At 46.4% G+C, this 17,530-nt stretch overlaps 1 protein-coding gene across 2 annotated transcripts in view; it reads left to right on the top strand.

The window, feature by feature from the left end:
- The first annotated feature begins 1,782 nt into the window (after positions 1-1,782).
- Positions 1,783-17,530, top strand: part of B4galt6 (beta-1,4-galactosyltransferase 6) — a 67,574-nt gene continuing 51,826 nt past the window's right edge. Inside the window, exon 1 of one of the 2 annotated variants that reach the window (XM_059246080.1) lies at positions 1,783-2,316. In XM_059246080.1, the coding sequence (XP_059102063.1) occupies positions 2,202-2,316 (115 nt within the window). In that variant the 5' untranslated portion in view covers positions 1,783-2,201. The remainder of the gene's footprint in view (positions 2,317-17,530) is intronic. The other variant, XM_059246079.1, reaches the window with a different exon arrangement.

Raw genomic sequence — 17,530 nt, 5'->3', positions numbered from 1 at the left:
ACGTGTGCATGAGTGTGTGTGTGTGTGTGTGTGTGTATATACACGCGCGCGTGTGTGCAAATGAAGGACAGAGATTGACATTGGGTGTCTTCCTCTACTCCACTTTGGCTTTTGAGAAGGGGCTTGGGGAAGGGGTAGTCTTTCACTGAATCCAGAGCTCCCCAATGGCCTAATACTGGTTGCTAGTGAGCAGCTGGGGTCTACCCGAGTCTAACCTCCTGGTGATGGGCTTGAAGCAGACCATGGCAGAGCACACACAGCTGTTGCTACCATTAAGTCCGACTCCCGCCCTGGCAGTCTAACAAACCAGGACCAAGCACCTGCCCTCAACCGGACAGTTAAACATAAATAACAGCGACAAAGAAAGGTGATTTATTTAATGTGGCCACACTGGGAAAAGAGGCAGATAACGAGATCCAGTGACTTCCTCACCCCAAGTTTACCTTCAGAGTCCTGACATGAGGTTTAGATTTTCAATGCAGGGCAAGGAATACACCTAACTAAGCAGTCCTGGGCAGACAGTGGTCCCTTCCACCATTGACTCAGTTTCCTCTTTCCTACAAGATGGTCTGACAAGTTGTCAGAACTGTGTGAAACCTCTTTTGGAGAAATAAGTTCCTGCTCTGGCTAGCACTGGGCTTCAGCCTTTTCCTTCCCCGGTATGAGAGTATGGAGAAATTTCGATTTCTTGAAGACCATTGTTTTTAACAGTTTGAAGGCTAAAAGAAGGACCACATATCTCTTTGGAATCTATCTTTGGTCCTGCCAGGATGGTGTATATAGTCACGATGAACTGATCAGCTGAAAAGAAACACCTGCATACAATATGCTGGGGATATGTGATGTAGGTGAGGAGCCCGAACAATGTAGCTAGCAGCAGGAAGCCATGGAACAAAGGGTAGCCCCGCTCCTGGGAGGTGCATCAGTTCAGTGGACGGCTTGCCGTTTGGGATTGGGCTGTGGTGTTCGTGGGCCTATTGGCTGCGTTCACCTTCAATGGGAAGGTTGGTAAAGGCATAACGGATACACATAGGCCCACATCGCATCCCACAGTCCATAAATCCGGGAGGGAAATGTGCCTCCTTCGTCCTTCTCCAAAAGAGCCTTGTTTCCCATGAACATCACCCTTGGTGCAGAGCGCATCCCACGGTGGGGATGCGGTCCTTGCCTAGTGCAGGGTCCACGGGGGACAGTAACCCGGGAGGGCGGGGCGGGGTGGGGACGCTGGCGCGGAGTGCCAGGACCAATCAGGACGCGCGGCGCTCCAGGGGCGAGGACTCTTGGTTCCCCTGCTCTGGGCGCAGCGCCGCCTGGCGAGTTGTGCACCGGCGGGCGGAGCCTGCAGGGGTCTCAGGGCGCACAGGGCTGTCGGGATTGTCCTCGTGGGTGTCCGCGATCCGCGATCACCGCGCGTCTGTCACCTCTTTCCTTCACCCTTCACCCTCCGGGCCCCGGCCGCGCGCCTCCGCCGGGTAGTCCCGGGTCTGTGCGGGGGCGGCACCTCCTCTCCCTCGGGCTCCGCGGCGGGAATGCGGCTGCCGTGGCCGGCTGGGCAGCGGGCGGCGGCAGCCAGCGGAGCTCGGGCGCATTCGCCGCTGGCCGGGACGCCGCCCTGGCCTGCGCTCCGCTCCCGAGGCCGCCGCTGCGCTCCGGGGCCCGGCGCGGAATGAGGTGCAGGCCGCGCGCCGGCGAGCGCCCCGCTCCGCAGCCCCCAGGTTCCCCGCGGCCGCCCGCGCCTCGAGTGCCCCGGAGCCCACGCTAGAGCTCCGCACTGGCCGCACTCGCCGGGGCGCAGGCCCGCAGAACGCACGCGACCCGGTCCGGGTCCAGATCGCGGGGACTCATCTCTTGGACGCCGCCCGGGGTGCGGGGACCCCGACACGCTACAGCCCGCGGGCCGCGCTCCGCAACTCAGCGCATTCACCAGCCTGGCCCGCGGCTTTGGCCTCCACGGTGCCCGGTCCCCCGGCCTCCCTCCACCTTTCCCCGCATCCTCCCTCCACCCTTCCCGCTGCTCCGCCGCCTCCCATTCATTGCATCCGTTTCCCCTTCCCGGCTTGGTCTTCCCCTCCGAAGCTTCCCCGGCCGGACCCCGCTACCCTCTTGGGGTTCTCCGTACATTCATGGAAGTTTAGGGCCTGGACCGTGGCCCCGAGTCCGACCTGAGAGCGCAGCTCGCGCTGCCGACAGGACCAAGGAAGATGTCTGCGCTCAAGCGGATGATGCGGGTCTCCAATCGCTCCCTGATCGCTTTCATCTTCTTCTTCTCCCTCTCCACGTCCTGTCTCTACTTCATCTATGTAGCTCCAGGCATCGGTAAGCACCCGGACACACCCTCACCTCCTATGGTCAGAAAGAAGGTAATTGGAGTGTTCAGTCTTGGAAGCTGAACCAAGGCATCTGATTTGACTTATTTCAAAACTGTCGAAGAAACTGCTTGGCGGCGTTAGCTTGGTTAATACACGTTTCAAAGAACTTAAAAGGTCGCATTCAGTGGATGTAGGGAAATCAGGGCCTGGTGCTAGCCAGGTAGGGGTGGGGGTGGGGTGGGGTGCCTCTGTCGCTTTCTTCGGGTAAGTTCGGTGTTTAATTGTTGTTTTATTCAGACATCTTTATCTTCAGATACAATATCCGGTTGTGAAAATAATGGGAAACAGGACCTGTGAGGAAGGTCAAGAGTGTGTGCATGCTAGTGTTGTAGGTCAACAGACATTTGCTCCATACTTGAGGCATTTTAGGGGCTGAGTTGTTGAAACACAGCTTTATTATTTAGTCTCCTTGGGTCTTCTTGTCAAAGTCATCTCTGCTTAACTTGTTCGGATTCCTGCTCAGTCAAAATGATGATTAAAATAATTATGCAAGGCAATTTGTGGGCTTAAATTGTTAACTTTCTGTTAGTTGCTTTTGACTTTTGGTCCCCAATACATCTTTGCATGATCTTGGCTTCTTTATTGGAGTATCCTAATTCCTCATTTTCCCTGCTGTTGACAAGGGGGCCACATGGCCTTGTTTCAGGGAGTGAAGATTTCTGTGAGTTGATAGGGCTCTTAAAACACATCCTAGTCTCTAAACCTGGCTGAGTTTTCTTGTCACTCAGTGTTTAATGCTGAGTGACTTGGTAACAGTGAATATTCTGTCACTTCTTATAAGATACTCAGTTGTCCTTTTTTTGAGTCAGCATTTCTCCCCTGAGTTAGCTAAAAATGTCATGCCTTTCAGAGAGGGAAACCATCTGCAGAATTTTGAGGTGAAATTTTTATCCCTGTAGAGGTGTGTGTGTGTGTGTGTGTGTGTGTGTGTGTGTGTATGGGTGTGTGGGCGTGTGATAGATGATGGTAGTGAATTGCAGGACAGACTGAAGCTTCATCCAGACTGATTTTTCATGAAAAAATTATTACTGTATAATCTTTTTTTATTGGACTTAATTAAAGAGTATACAGTCAGATAATGATGCTTGGAAAAATCTTGATGTATCATTGCCAACTAGAAGTTTAGGGTAAAGTTTGAAGGAGTATGAATACTTTAACAATTTTGTCTTTTAGTTTGTGTTTTTCCCTAGGTAAAGAAAAACAACAACAGCAACAACTACAACAAAAAACCCCATTCTCTTGAAACTTTTGGTGCTTATGGCAGCAATTCACATTTTAGCCTGAATCACGAATTGGGCAAATTTTCATACAGCTGGGATAGGCTGTGTAAGAATGTTTTTTATTGGCCTTAAGTTGGATGTTTTGAATCTCTCTCGTTAAGAAGTCTTTATTAATTCTGCCACACCAGCTAGTTTGTAGATATCAAAGGTATTTTACTATCTTTTCTGTCATTTAGTAGATTGGATATTATTTAGGACATTTAGGAAAAGGCTATAAGCCAAAAAAGTTCTTTCTTGCCATTTTAGACATCATATAAATCATCTACTTCTATAGAAACTTTTTTCCTTTTCATGTAACTCCTCAAAAGTTGGACCTCTTTGGAGAATGTTATTTTACCAGATATTTAGCTGTGAAAGATTCTGCACAATAATATTTTTTCCCAATGTACTATTTTTATTGATTATTTGGGAATGGCACATAATGCACCCTGATCACACTCACTTCCCACAAGGATAATTTAAAAAAAATGTCTTTCTTTATTGTGTTTGTGTATGTGTGTACAGGTGTGAGCATGCAGGTGCTATGGTGTGTGTGTGTGTGTGTGTGTGTGTGTGTGTGTGTGTGTGAAGGTCAGAGTACAACTTGTAGTCCTCTCTCCTTCCACAGTGTGGGTTCTGGAGATCAAGTGCAGGCTGTCAGGCATGGCAGCATGCAGCTTTACCTGTTCAGCCATCCTGCTGGTCCCTGACAAGATTTCTTTTTATAGACTGGATTGCTCTATGTAGCCCTGACTAGCCTGGAACTCTCTATGTAGATATAAATGCTGAGATTAAAGGCATGCACCACCACACTCAGCAAGAATTTGTTTGAATTTATGATTTTGTATTTACAACTTTGAAAGGTCTCTCTTTGCTTTCTCTTGTGATGTTGGGATAGGTAGTACTCAGGGCTGTGTGCATGTGAAGAAAGCAGTATATAACCGAGCTAATCCTGGGTCCTGCTTTTTCATATATTGGGTAACATGCTAAAAGGTTAGGCAAAGGAAATCTGAATCTCAGCTTTCCAGTGCTCCTCTACTATCTGTAGATTGTTAAAATTCAGCTGATATGGAAGCCTGGTACATTTTTTTTTTATTTGAGTGTGCAATGTTGCAATAGAACAGCCAATGTCATAAAACCTTGACAATTGTCTTGCAAGCAAGTAGGTTAATGTGGTGGTTTGGAGGAAAATGGCCCCCAAAGGGAGTGGCACTACTAGGGGTGTGGCCTCATTGGAGGAAGTGTGTCACTGTAGGGGCAGGCTTTGAGGTCTCTTTTGCTCAAGCTTCCCTCAGTGTGACTTTCAGTCAACTTCCTGTTGCCTGCAAAGATGTAGGACTCTCAGCTGTTCCTCCAGCATCACATTTGCCCGCATGCCACCATGATGATAATGGACTGAACCTCTGAAACTGTAAGTGAGCCCCCTCAATGAAATGTGTTCCTTATAAGAGTTGCCGCCATGGTCATGGTGTCTTTTCACAGCAACAAAAAACCCTAACTAAGACAGAAGTAATAATTTAAATTACTCTACTTTGAGAGCCTTATAATTAAAAATGTTAACAATGAAGCCAGGAAGAAAAGTAAGTTAGCCAAACATAAATGATATGAATTTGTTAAGCCAGTGTCTGCCTCCCCCATACCCTTGTGCTTTGGGGGAGAGAGTGGAAACCAGTGTCTGCCCCCCACCCTTGTGTTATGGGGGACCAGCGTTTGCCCCCACCCTTGTGCTGTTTTGGGGGGGAGTTGGGAAGTTTTTTTTTTTTTTTCTTTTTCTTTTTTTCCTTTTGGTTTTTCATGACAGGGTTTCTCGGTGTGGCCCTAGCTGCCCTGGAACTCACACTGTAGACCAGGTTGGCCTTGAACTCAGAGATCCACCTGCTGTCTGCTTCCTGAGTGCTGGGATCAAAGGTGCAAGCTGCCACTGCCTTGCTGGAAAGAAGTTTTCTAAAATTCAAAGTTTTGCTAGAAAATTCAAATTTTGTGTTTGGTGACAAAGGCTGTCTGTTCTCTCTCTCTCTCTCTCTCTCTCTCTCTCTCTCTCTCTCTCTCTCTCTGTGTGTGTGTGTGTGTGTGTGTGTGTGTGTGTGAGAGAGAGAGAGAGAGAGAGAGAGAGAGAGAGAGAGAGAGAGAGAGAGAGAGAGAGGTCACTTTCTTCATGTCTGAGAAAATGCAGGTCAGATACACAGGTCTAACCATAGTGTGTCGGCTGTTTTCTGAAGTGAAAATGATGTGGAAAATGTGGTCAGTTGAGTTCCCAGTACAGCATCCAGTTGCATAAATGCTTTTCCTTGAGGCCACGGGTGCCTCGGTGCTGCGTTCTAAGCCTCACAGGCCATCACTTACCGCTTCGTAGTTTCATTGGACATACTGATATACAATCTTGCCATGCTTAATATTCTCACCCAAGTTACATCCTGGAGCAGAATTTCCTCTTGACTGAATTATGCCACATGGAAGTTCTTCTTACTGTTTTTTTTTTTTTTAATTTCCTTCTTATTTTATGTGTATTGGCATTCTCCCGCATGTATGTCTGTGCATCATCTGCATGCAGAAGCCAAAAGATGTTGGACGCCATGGAGCTGAAGTTACTGATGGTGATTAGCTGTCATGTGGGTGCTGGAGACTGAAACTAGGTCTTTTGAAAGAGCAACCAGTGCTTTTACCCGCTGAGCTATCTCTCCAGCTCCTCTTTCCCGTCCTTCCTTCCTCCCCTACCCCACTCAGAGACAGAGTTTTTCTCTATAGCCCTGGCCGTCCTGGAACTTGCTCTGTAGATTAGACTGGCCTCGAACTCACAGAGCTCCACCTGCCTCTCTCTCCCCAGTGCTGGGATTAAAGGCGCCCACCACTACTGCCCAGCTCCAGCCCCTCTTTTCAAAAACTGTTTCAAATCTAAGTCTTTTTGAGCCACATCATATCCATTTGTTTGTTGGGTGTCACTATGCTTCTCTACCTTTTGGGTCCAGACATGTTTGGTCAGGTGCCTTTCCCCCAGACAGTTCTTCCATTGTTTAGTTTACTCTGTCTTGGGTCTCTTTACCTGCACCCATCTCCTTCTGCCCTTCTCCCTTCTGAGCTGACAGGCCACACAGTGTAGACAGCCAATCTGGTTAGTTTTCTGTCTTCTTGATGCTGCTCTGCATTTGCTGCGCTGTTTGGGTCCTCGTCTAGAGTGAGTTCAATAGTACTCAAAGCTCATTATTTTAAGAAGAAGTTGAAACATTTTCCCTGATACATATTCGGGAAACACAAGATAGTGTTTTTACACGAGGAACTTCAGTGCTGAGGGAAACCGGACTGTAGATAAGTCTCTGGGAGCCATCCCACAGGAAGTCTGTGGCTACTTTGCCCTAGCCTTCCCAGCAGAGGTAGGAGTCAGGCATTCTGTTTCGCGCCTGCCTCTCTGTGTGGTTGCCAAGATATGAGTGCAGCATCCTTCTAGGGCATTGAGCTGGCTGTATTGAGAATAGACTTCCATTTATTAGGGAGCCATTTCCAATATAACTTGCCCTGCAACACAATCATATCCTGTTGCGTCAGAGGAGCAGTTGGTTTGGCTGGAGCCCCCAAGAGAAGCTGGACAGTGGGGTCTGGAAGACTTGAAATATGATGACAACAGTCCTTTGTGGAGGTTGGCTCCATGAAGGAGCTTCAGTGTACACGATAGAAAGAGGGTGAGGGATGGTTATAGATTCCTAGGATGGGTAGAATAGGACTGATTTATACCTAGCACAGAAAAAGCTTCTAGAAAATGCCAGTAGTCTGGTTCCGTATGGCTATTCCTTAGGGTGTGGAGAGGCAGGTTGCTAAAAGGTCTTTAGGGCTGCACATCCAGCCCAGTGCTCAGGTCGCTAACGTTCCCAGCAGAATGAACTGGTCTGGCCCACACAGCTTTATCTAAAGGACGATAAGAAAGAATTAGACGTGCTTGCCACCCACAGGGCAGTATCCGAGGGAGCCTGTTCAGCTCCTGTGGGAATGGGGAGGTTACCGTCCTTTCGTCACCAAAGCCTTTTTCTTGGACAGCCTTTCTTGGTCTTTGGGGGCAGAATCTGGTTGGCCACTTTGTCTGAAACCCTGTGGGTCTCTTGGTTACTCGGGCCTCCATGGGAGGCCTGCTGGAAATGGAAATGGCATGGGTGTTGTGGGATATCTAAGAAGACGTATGTGTTTGTGGGAGGTAGCTCAGGTCTTTGCTCAAAGGCCTGCTATCTTGCTTTGGCTGGCTCTGGGCTACCTCAGCAGGTAGTTACTTGCCTTGTAACTTTTTAATGTGCTCTTCAGCTTTCTAGACTCAGGTACCTTTCCGGGCCTTGCTACGTGACCTGTGCCTTTGGAGCTGATTTAGCCTGCTTTGTGTTGAAAAGGCCCTTTGTTTTTTTTTTCCCCCCTCTTCAAGCTCCCTGTTCTTCTCTGGGGCCCTTTCCCGCAGTTCTTCTGACTTGGTATTGGTCACATTTCGCCTCTGGGCCTGCCTTGCTGTTTCGTGCTATTTTTGTTCTGTGAGTAGCAGGACTCAGCAGGAGTTTTGCAAAGGAAAAGAGGCAGCCCTTTGTTTTAGAGTCATCCTAGCAGGAAGGATGGGAAATGTAGGGCAGACACAGAGACAGGGAGACCAGGTAAGATGCTCCTGCTCCTGACAGGGTTCCAGCAGGAGGAGTTAGATCCAGATCACAGTGGGTGATGAGAGCCATGGGCTGGCAAAGGGGCAGCTTCCCTGGGATGCTCAGGTTCTAACTCAGACCCCAGGTGACCAGTCACAGAGGACGTCCAGGTGCTGGGGTTGAGGGAGTGGTTTCGGCTTTAGGGTATGGTAATTGGATGCTTCTGGACTATCCAGGAAGAATTTGTCACCAACTAAGTAGTTAGAGATAAGGGCTTGGAGCCTAGAGGGCAGCTTTGGGTGTCGATATCATACAGGAGGATGGTGTTTATCTCTGTCTTGTCCATCACAGCCCCCGAGGAGTCATCTCGTTTCAGCAAGTGCAACCAAGTCAAGGACTTCTGAGCATGGCCTCCCAGTGATTGCAGGAGAATATCAGGAAGGTCCAAGTGCCTTTTGGACTTCTTCCTAGGGGGTCTGCCACCCTCTGACTTCCCACCTGGAATCAGTGAAAGGTTTCAGATTTCACGGGGCAGTGGGGGTGGAGTGGGGACACTGTGGCAGACCGCCCTCGTGGGTAGGATTTACTGGATAAAAAAGAAACCGCAGCATGGCAGGGGCTTTGAGTTCAGGACAGAGTGGTGATTCCTTCTTACAGCTCTCATAGGAAGGGAGTGGTTTCATGTAGACATGTAGTCAGGCTGTAACCGATTCTCCAGCTGGCAGAAGGAGAGGGGCAGGGGGCGTGCATTGCCAGCCACTAAGAAGTGCACACCTATAAGATGTGGGAGAAGAGCAGAGGAGGTACACATCTAGTTGAGGTGTACCCATTATTGTGGGGGGGAGGGGGGATGTGTCCTCACTAGTAGCCTTCTGATTGATGTCTTAGCACTTGGCAACGTCCCTGGGGAAGTGGGAATGGGGTCTGTCACTGTCTTGGAATTTGGGCACCTGGGGAGTCTGTTAAGAGGTCAGAGATTCACCCACAGGCTCTTGGCAGCAGGCTTGGCTTTTCCCTTTATGGAGAGGCTGCTGCAGGTTGGTGTGGCCTGAGCCGAAGTCTGGCTTAGATTCTAACAGTCTGTAAGCCCCTTCCTTGCCCACGCACAAGTAGCCCCTCTGAAGGATGGCTTCCAGTGGTGGGATGGCCACTCACGAGTAGTATTTGTAACTCTGCCCTTAGTGTCAATGAAAATCAATGTCAATCATATGACCTTGTGGGGAACTAGGTAATTTTTTGATTCATAGCAATCTGGCTCAGCTCAGCTAAGTGCTGTTCTCCACCTTATTTGGTGGTGAGTGAATTTGAGACCTGGTAGATCTTCACAGCAGGATGAACAGCCATGCTTTTCATTTCTGCCTTCTAGTATTTATTAAAGATAAAAGTTGCCATGCCTCTGAATATTTGTAAAGGAGAAGTCCTAGCCTGGGCTGGTAGGTGTCTGTGTATGATAGACATTTCAAACATTATTCAGAACTGTGGGAAGAGGTATATGTTGCGAAGTTGTATAAATATGGTAAATATGGTAGGTAGTTTTTGAACCCACCCAAGCCATATTGAACGTAGGTTTTGTCTTATTTTTGAGACAGGTTCTCTAGTTCAGACTAGCTAGAATTCTCTATGTAGGTAAGAATGGCTTTGAACTTCTGCCTCCCCCTCCCGAGTTGCTGGGACTACAAGTGTGGGCTTTTGTGCCCAGCATCTGCACTGCTGAGAACATTCTGCATGATAGGCACACACTGTGTCAACTGAGCTGCATCTGAAGACCCATTTCCTGTATCTTACCTCTGAAAATCTTGGTTCTGATCATTTTGAAAACACAATGCATCCCGCTTAAACAACTGTATAGCTTTCCTAATCACTGGACCTCAAGCTCTGGCGGTTCCAGGTGTGGTCGTGGCTGGCCTCATCACAGTTCCCATGTTTCATTCTCTGTGAAAGGGTGTGGAGCCATGAGAGCCTGGAGCATAGATGCACCGGTGTCTTGGATGCCATGGTTGTTGCTGAAGAAGTGTCAGGAGCAAGATCCCAAAAGTGGCCCATCACGTTGTCCATCCTGGAGTGCTATGGTCAGTGTGGCTGCACTGTTTGCAGAAAGGGGAAGGACAGGCCTCCCACACATCATCCCCTGCTCCAAGTAGCATTCAGCATTTCTGGAAGAGCTGAAATGTGTAGGGTAGGATGCCTGACTCTTGGATCTGTGTGGAAGGAAGTTTCCAATTTTGCCTGGTGAAGTTGAAGATGGGGGAGAAATGAGCTCTCTCTCTCTCTCTCTCTCTCTCTCTCTCTCTCTCTCTCTCTCTGTCTCAAATCAGTTTGAATAGCTTTGTGTAGATGAAAAATAAAACACTTTTGGATAGCCTCAGCAGTGAGGGTAATTACAAGACTGATTTTAGGCTTATAGAGAAACATACTGCACACATGTACACACACCCTCAATGTACTAAAAGGTTTGAAATCCATAAGTGGCCTTATAAGCACTCCATTTCTTTTTTTGTTCAATTAAAGTATATGGATTCTTTACACAGTTCAAGTGAGGGTGGATGACCACCCTTATGGGACTGGACAGGATGTGTTGGAAGAGGAGAAGCCCTCTAACACTGCCTAGGACTTTTGTAGCTCTGTAATGGGTTGACCTGGTGCATTCTGGCTCCCCCATCCAAGGGCTGATCTGTTCCCACACCTGACACACACACACACACACACACACACACACACACACACACACACACACACACAGTTTGCCTGTCTCCTCTCTGCCACCTTCAGACCCTTCAGTAGACATGTACATCTGTAATAAAGCCAAAACAGAATTTTTCTTTCCTATCAGCTTAACTTATATCAAATGTGTTCTTTACACAACATTCTAATGCACGTACAACTCAATCAATATATAATGAACATACAGCCTGATAATTTAGTAGAACCCAAAACTTACTACACCTCATTCAATTATCTTAAAAAACAAACAAATAAACAAATTGAACAAAAAGTTGTATTAGCTATCTGGGAAGGGAGAAAGGGGTTGATTACTCTTCTATTTAGCTTTTATGTTGCTGTGATAAACCATTCTGACCAAAGCAACTTGGAAAGAGTTTATTTCCTCTTAGACTTCCAGGTCATGGAACCTCACTGAGGACAGTCAGAGCAGGAATCCAAGGCAGGAACCAGGGAGGAACACAGCTTGCTGGCTCCCCCACTAACTTTTTTTTTTTACAGAGCCCAGGCCCACTTGCCCAGGGATGGCACTACCCATACCGAGTTGGTCTGTCCTGCACCAATTAATAACCAAGTCAGTCCCTCACAGACATGCCCACAGTCCAGTCTGATGAAGACAGTCATTCAATAGAGACCTTTTACCTTTCTTCAGGTGACTCTAGTGGTTCTTAACCTTCTTAATGCTGCGACCCTTTAATATAGTTCCTCATGAAGAGGCGACCCCCAACCATAAAATTATTTCGTGCTACTACATAACTATAATTTTGCTACTGTTATGAATTGTAAATGTCTAATATACAGGGTGTCTGATATAGGATATCTGATATGCGGCTCCTATGACAGGGTAGGTCAACCCCAAAGGGGTCAAGACCCACAGGTTGAGAAGCACTGTTCCAGGCTGTCACGTTGACGGTTAGTGCTGACTAGGGCAATCACAAACTTAAGGTTTAACATTACTAGGCGCAGTGTCATCGACATGTGGCTGTGTCACACAGCGTAATGGCTGACATAAACATCCTTTCTGCTCACTCCTATTTCACCTAAGCAGGGTTTTTGCAGGGGCTCAAATCAAATGCTGCCAAACTCTGCTATGACCAAAAAGCAAATGTGCCCACAGGAGTCTAGCCATGAAACAGCAAATCAAACCTGCCCAGGAAACACCACAGACAGACATGACACTTGGGGCTCTGAGAGGAGGAAGCATGTGTTCTCCAGAGACATGTTCATGAAAGGCATTGCAGCACCCTCAAATGTCTACTTCCTTCCTGGGCTGGCCTGATCTTCACATCCAACCTCAGGATCACTCACACACCACATTCTTTGTTTCTGTCCTGACAAAAGACCTTTTAAATATTGTCGTTGTATCCTGCAGGAATTAAAAACAACAGCAGCAACACCAACACCAACACTCAGAGGGGAAAGGGAGTTGAAGTAAAGTCAGGCTGTCTGCTTGGCCGGGTACCCTGTAAGGTCAGGCCGTGGGGGCAAAAGCCAGCCTGGTCCAAGGCAGCCAAGACAAGGCACCCGAAATTGGATACTGGGAGCATGAGGCCTGAAGGACTCCCAAATATGACCCAGGAACCCAAGCCCTAAAATACCCTCTGCAGGTCCCTCCTCCAACTCTCACTTGTTACTAGTTATGTTTTGATACTATTGAAAGCAGATTTCAGATATGAATGTTTAAGCTTTATTTAGAGTGGTCTGCTTTAATGAGCTTATTTCCCAGGAATGTCTCCAGATACACTTTTTTCCCCCTTTCATACCTTTTCCTTCCTTTTAGCTTTATTGAGACAGGGTCACATTCTGTAGCCTTGGCTTTTCTCGAACTCACTATACAGACCAGATTGGCCTTGAACTCACAGAGATCCACCTGCCTCTGCCTCCCTAGGGCTGGGATTAAAGATGCAGCCACAATGCCCAGCCTTGCTTTTTTTTTTTTTTTTAATTTTTATTAGCTTGTGTTTGCTGTTCAAGATAATGGGCCCCTTTGTGGCAGTTGTGTGAATTATATATACATATTATGTACCTTGATCCTATAGCCTTCCTGGAGCACTTCCTTCTGACAGTTCCCTTCTACCCACACCTCTCAGTGGGGCTGCTGATTGCAGCTCCCATGCATTTTAAGCATGTACCTAGATGCTTCTGACAAACATCGAAGGTGGTGTTGGGGAATTAAGTACTGGCTAGGTTGACTTTTGTTTTGTGTAGTTGAGGATGACCTTGGAATTCTGATCCCCTGCCTCTACCTCCTGAGTGCTGGGATTATGAATGTGTACTATCAAGTTGGCTGATGCAGTGTTGGGGTTTGAACCCCAGGTCTTGTGTACATTGGGCAAGTGCCCTACCAATTGAGCTGCATTTCCTGCTCCTAGGTCTGCTTTTCCGAATTGATCGTCTGATGCCATTTGATCTTTCACAGAACTAATCCCGGTTTTTAAAAACCAGAATAACTTGTCTGAAGATAGAAGTGGCTGACTATCATGATGAATAATTTCTTTCATCAAGAGAAGTGGATAGATAAATTGCTTAAAAGAGTGATACTATATGTTCATTTATAGGTTAGCAGTGACTAGGGAATTTGGTCATAAGTTGATCTAAATATGTTATTTATCATTTTTAATTATTAGAAAGATATGCAGCAATTTCTTAACAGAATTAATAAAAGTTCTTAAAATATATAGCATTACAGTGTTCCCAATAGGTGTAATTTTAAAATAGCATTTCCCAGTATTTGACTAGAAAAATCTTCTTAAAATATCTTTACAATAGAGCTAGAGAGATGAATCAGTGGTTAAGAGCACTGGCTGTTCTTGCAGAGAGCCCGGGCCCAGTTCCCAGCACCCACATGGTGGCTCACAACCATTCATAACTCCAGTTCCAGGGGATCTGGTACCCTCCTCTGAACTCCCAAGAATACCAGGTACCATGTGCATGTGTTGCACATACATGCAGGCAAAACATTCATACGCATAAAATACAAGAATCGAATCTAAAAGAAAATGTAAAATATCTTTACAATAGTATCTTTAAGTGGTTGTCTAACGTTTGTTACTGAAGCATGGTATCTTGGTTGAAACGTTCCACCCTGTTGGTTTTATATATTTGACAATATTAATACAACATTGACTAAAATCACCTCAGCTGCTGAATAAAATAATGTTACATAGATTGTCTTTGATAACGGAGGAGCTGGTAAATGCCTGGAGTACCAACTGTTCAGAAGCCTGAACCAGGAGGCTTGCTTGAGGCCAGGAGTTTGAAGCCAGCCTGTACAATATAATAAGGCAAAATTTCTTAGAATAGGGGAAAGAGAAAAGAAAAAGGACAAAGGAAAGTGTAACTTCTCAGTCTGGTGTAATGTCCAGTTTGACTCTAGGCAGGAAGAGGAACTGGATTGTTTCCATGTGAGTCAACAGGCAGAAGAGACAGAACTGTATAGCACCTTGTTTCCCGATCTAAAAACATCCCTTGGGCTTGGAGGTTGCTCACATTCATGTTTTGCCCAGTGTCTTCTTTTCTGCCTCTTGTTTTAGACTAACTCTCTTCCTGTGAATAAGTGGAAGTTCTGAAGTTTTAATCATCAAAACACGGAGTGGTTGGAGAGAGAAAACATCGCTTATACCATACCTCCTTCGTGTATCTGTTTAATACAGTTCTTAAGTGGGTAGGGATTTGGTTCACGTTCACTAATGGATGCTGAAAATGCTAATTTTGTAATGCTTCCCAGGCATGTTTACTTGTGGCTTCGTCTTTTGTAACATCATCGAGTTTCCTGATTAGATTTTGCAAATCTGTTCCATCGCCCATCTTCCTTTCCCGAGTCCCTCGCTTCCTTCTGGTTTCATTTCCTCATTAGCTTTGTTAGGGTCCTCATAACACTTGGAAGAAACTACGCACACATTCTAGGTGACTCATTGTGCGCTAACAAATGCAGGACATGCAGCTGTCCTTTGTCCTTCGTTAGTTTTTTCACGCCAGTAGGTTCCAAGTGTCCTCTTTGAAATATGTTAGTTACATTGAAACAAGGCTGAACCTATGCCTGGCAGTTTGTCTTTCTTTGAGATCTTGATTCCTTCAGTTCTTTCTTCCTTCTTTCAGATTTATTTGTAAATTAAATGAACTTTAATTAATTAATTGATTTTTAAGGCAGGGTCACTCTACAGACCAGGATGGCCTTGAACTAACTCATAGAGATCTGCCAGCCTCGCCTCCTGGGTGCTTGGATTAAAGGGGTGTGCCACTACACCTTGAAAACTTACTGTATTTTTAACTATTTGTATGTGTGTGTCTGTGTGTGAGTATGTGCACGTGAGTGTGGGTGCCTTTGGAGAACAGGGACATTCATCATCAGATCTAGAGTTACAGGCAGGTAAGCTATCCATCATGGGGACTGAACTTGCTCTGCAAGAGCACTGTGCTTTCTTAACTGCTAAGCCATCTCTTTAGCTCTGGTTTGTTTTTTGAGACAGGATCTCATGTAGCTGCAGTTGGCCTTGAGATAATTACAAAATCAAAGATGGCCTTGCACTTCTGTTCTTCCCACCTCTCCTCTACCTTTCAGACTCTGTTTTTTTTTTTTTTTTTTTTTTTTTTTTTTTTTTTTTTTTTTGCCGTACTGGGTATGAGACCTTTGTGCATGGTAGGCAAGTGAAGCTCCCAATGAACCCAGGACCCAGGATCTTGACTCTGAATCTACATGGCAACTTAGTTCCCAGCAGTGCTGGGTAAATAGTAGGCAGTAAATATCTGCTGGGCAAACTTCCTCCACCCTGACTAGCTTTAATATAAAGCTGTTGGAAAAGTCAGTTTTGTTTAAAAATGAAAGTTATGACTGGTCTTAACACACATGCCCTCCAAGCAAAATTGTAGTCATTGACGGCACCGTGGAAATGATGGACATGCTGTGGAGGCACTCCTGTTAGTTTTTAGTGCCTGTGTCATCAAAGCATGCGCTGTTGGATGGGGTTGGAAACCGTCCTGTTCTGCCTGTTATCACTGCTTCTTATCACTTGTTGAAGTGGGACTCTGAACATAGAGTTCCTGCTCTCTTCCTGAGTCAGTCCATGATTGACTTGGAAGATGGAGTTGATACTACAGGTCAGTGGTTTTCATAGTCAATTGCTTTGAGGCCATGTCTGAATTACCATCTCTGTGTTATGACACTCTATAACTCTTTGGCCTAATGGGAATTGTTTATCAGCCTGGCACAGTCTTAATGTTTAGTTTTGGGTTTTAATCCTTCCTCCTCAGCAGTGGCTCTCCACCTTCCTAATGCTGTGACCCTTGAATACAGTGCCTTATGTTGTGGTGACCACCCCCCCCCCATAGAATTATTTCACAACTAATTTTGCTACTGTTATGAATCATAATGTAAATATCTGTGACCAAAGGGTCATGACCCCACAGGTTGAGAACTCTACAAAGTACAAACCATGTTTTATGCTTGACCTGGCCTAATCCTGGTGTTAGACCATGATTATTGTAAGTATATTTTCTTTTGTGAACATGGATGAGCAGCTTCTGGAGGTTTATTAAGCATGGCACTGAATGTGGAAAGAAGCTAAGTTTCCAGCGCCTAAAACAGCTATTTAGAAGATTATTGTACTTCCTAGAAACTCTTAGTGACTGGCTGAGTAGGTAACAGCAGGTAGGTGGCACGGGGCATTTTGAAATACTGTCTCCTCATGTGTTCGTAAGTGATGTGGGAGGCAGCTTCTCTCCTGTTATTTTGTCCCTTCTGGCTCTGATGTTAATTGTAGATTGTAGTCTGGTTTATGGTGATACTTTCCACATGATTATTTTTGTTTGCTTGTGTGTGTGTGTGTGTGTGTGTGTGTGTGTGTGTGTGTGTGACAGAGAGAGAGAGAGAGAGAGAGAGAGAGAGAGAGAGAGAGAGAGAGAGAGAGAGAGAAAGAGAGAGAGAGAGAGAGGGAGAGGGAGAGAGGGAGAGAGAGAGAATGTGTATGTGAATGTCTGTGAGAGCTGGCTTTCTTTTGCCCTGTAGGTTTTGGGGATCAAACTCAGGTTGTCAGGCTTAGTGCCCCACCCTACCCGCGCATAACTTTTTGTCTTGAAGATCTCTCTTTTTCCTCACTTGGTCTGGTCTGCTGTATCTCTGCTGCATTGCCTCTAAGTTGCTGTCCCTCAGACCCCTCAGATCTAATTGGACGTTACCTATGCGTTGTTTTCTTTCTTGTTTTTCTCTTTCTGATCTCGTACTGAAGAAAGCTGACTCCCTCTCAGCTAGTACATTAGTTTCCGAGGTCTGCATGCCTTCCGACACCCGTACCTTAAAGCATGGGGAATTATCTCTCCCGAGGCTTGACACCCAGAATGAAGGCTTTGGCAGGCTACTTTGTCCTGAGGTTGCAGGTACCTGTTGGTCTCCCGGTCTGGGATCACATGAGTTTCTGCCTCTGTCGTCATGGGCTTTCTGTGAGTCCACACCCACATCACACCCCCTTTCCCTTTCTGTTATAAGAGCCACTGCCACTGGATCATCCAGACGATCCAGAATGGTCTCTTCACTCTGCTTTGCTGTGGGCTGGGTGTCAGTCAGCTCCTGTGTGGCTTGTCCTCC

Source organism: Peromyscus eremicus, chromosome 19, assembly GCF_949786415.1.
Source record: "Peromyscus eremicus chromosome 19, PerEre_H2_v1, whole genome shotgun sequence".
NCBI lineage: Eukaryota > Metazoa > Chordata > Mammalia > Rodentia > Cricetidae > Peromyscus > Peromyscus eremicus.
The sequence above is the reverse complement of the archived record's forward strand: the minus strand, read 5'-3'. Positions and strand labels throughout refer to the sequence as shown.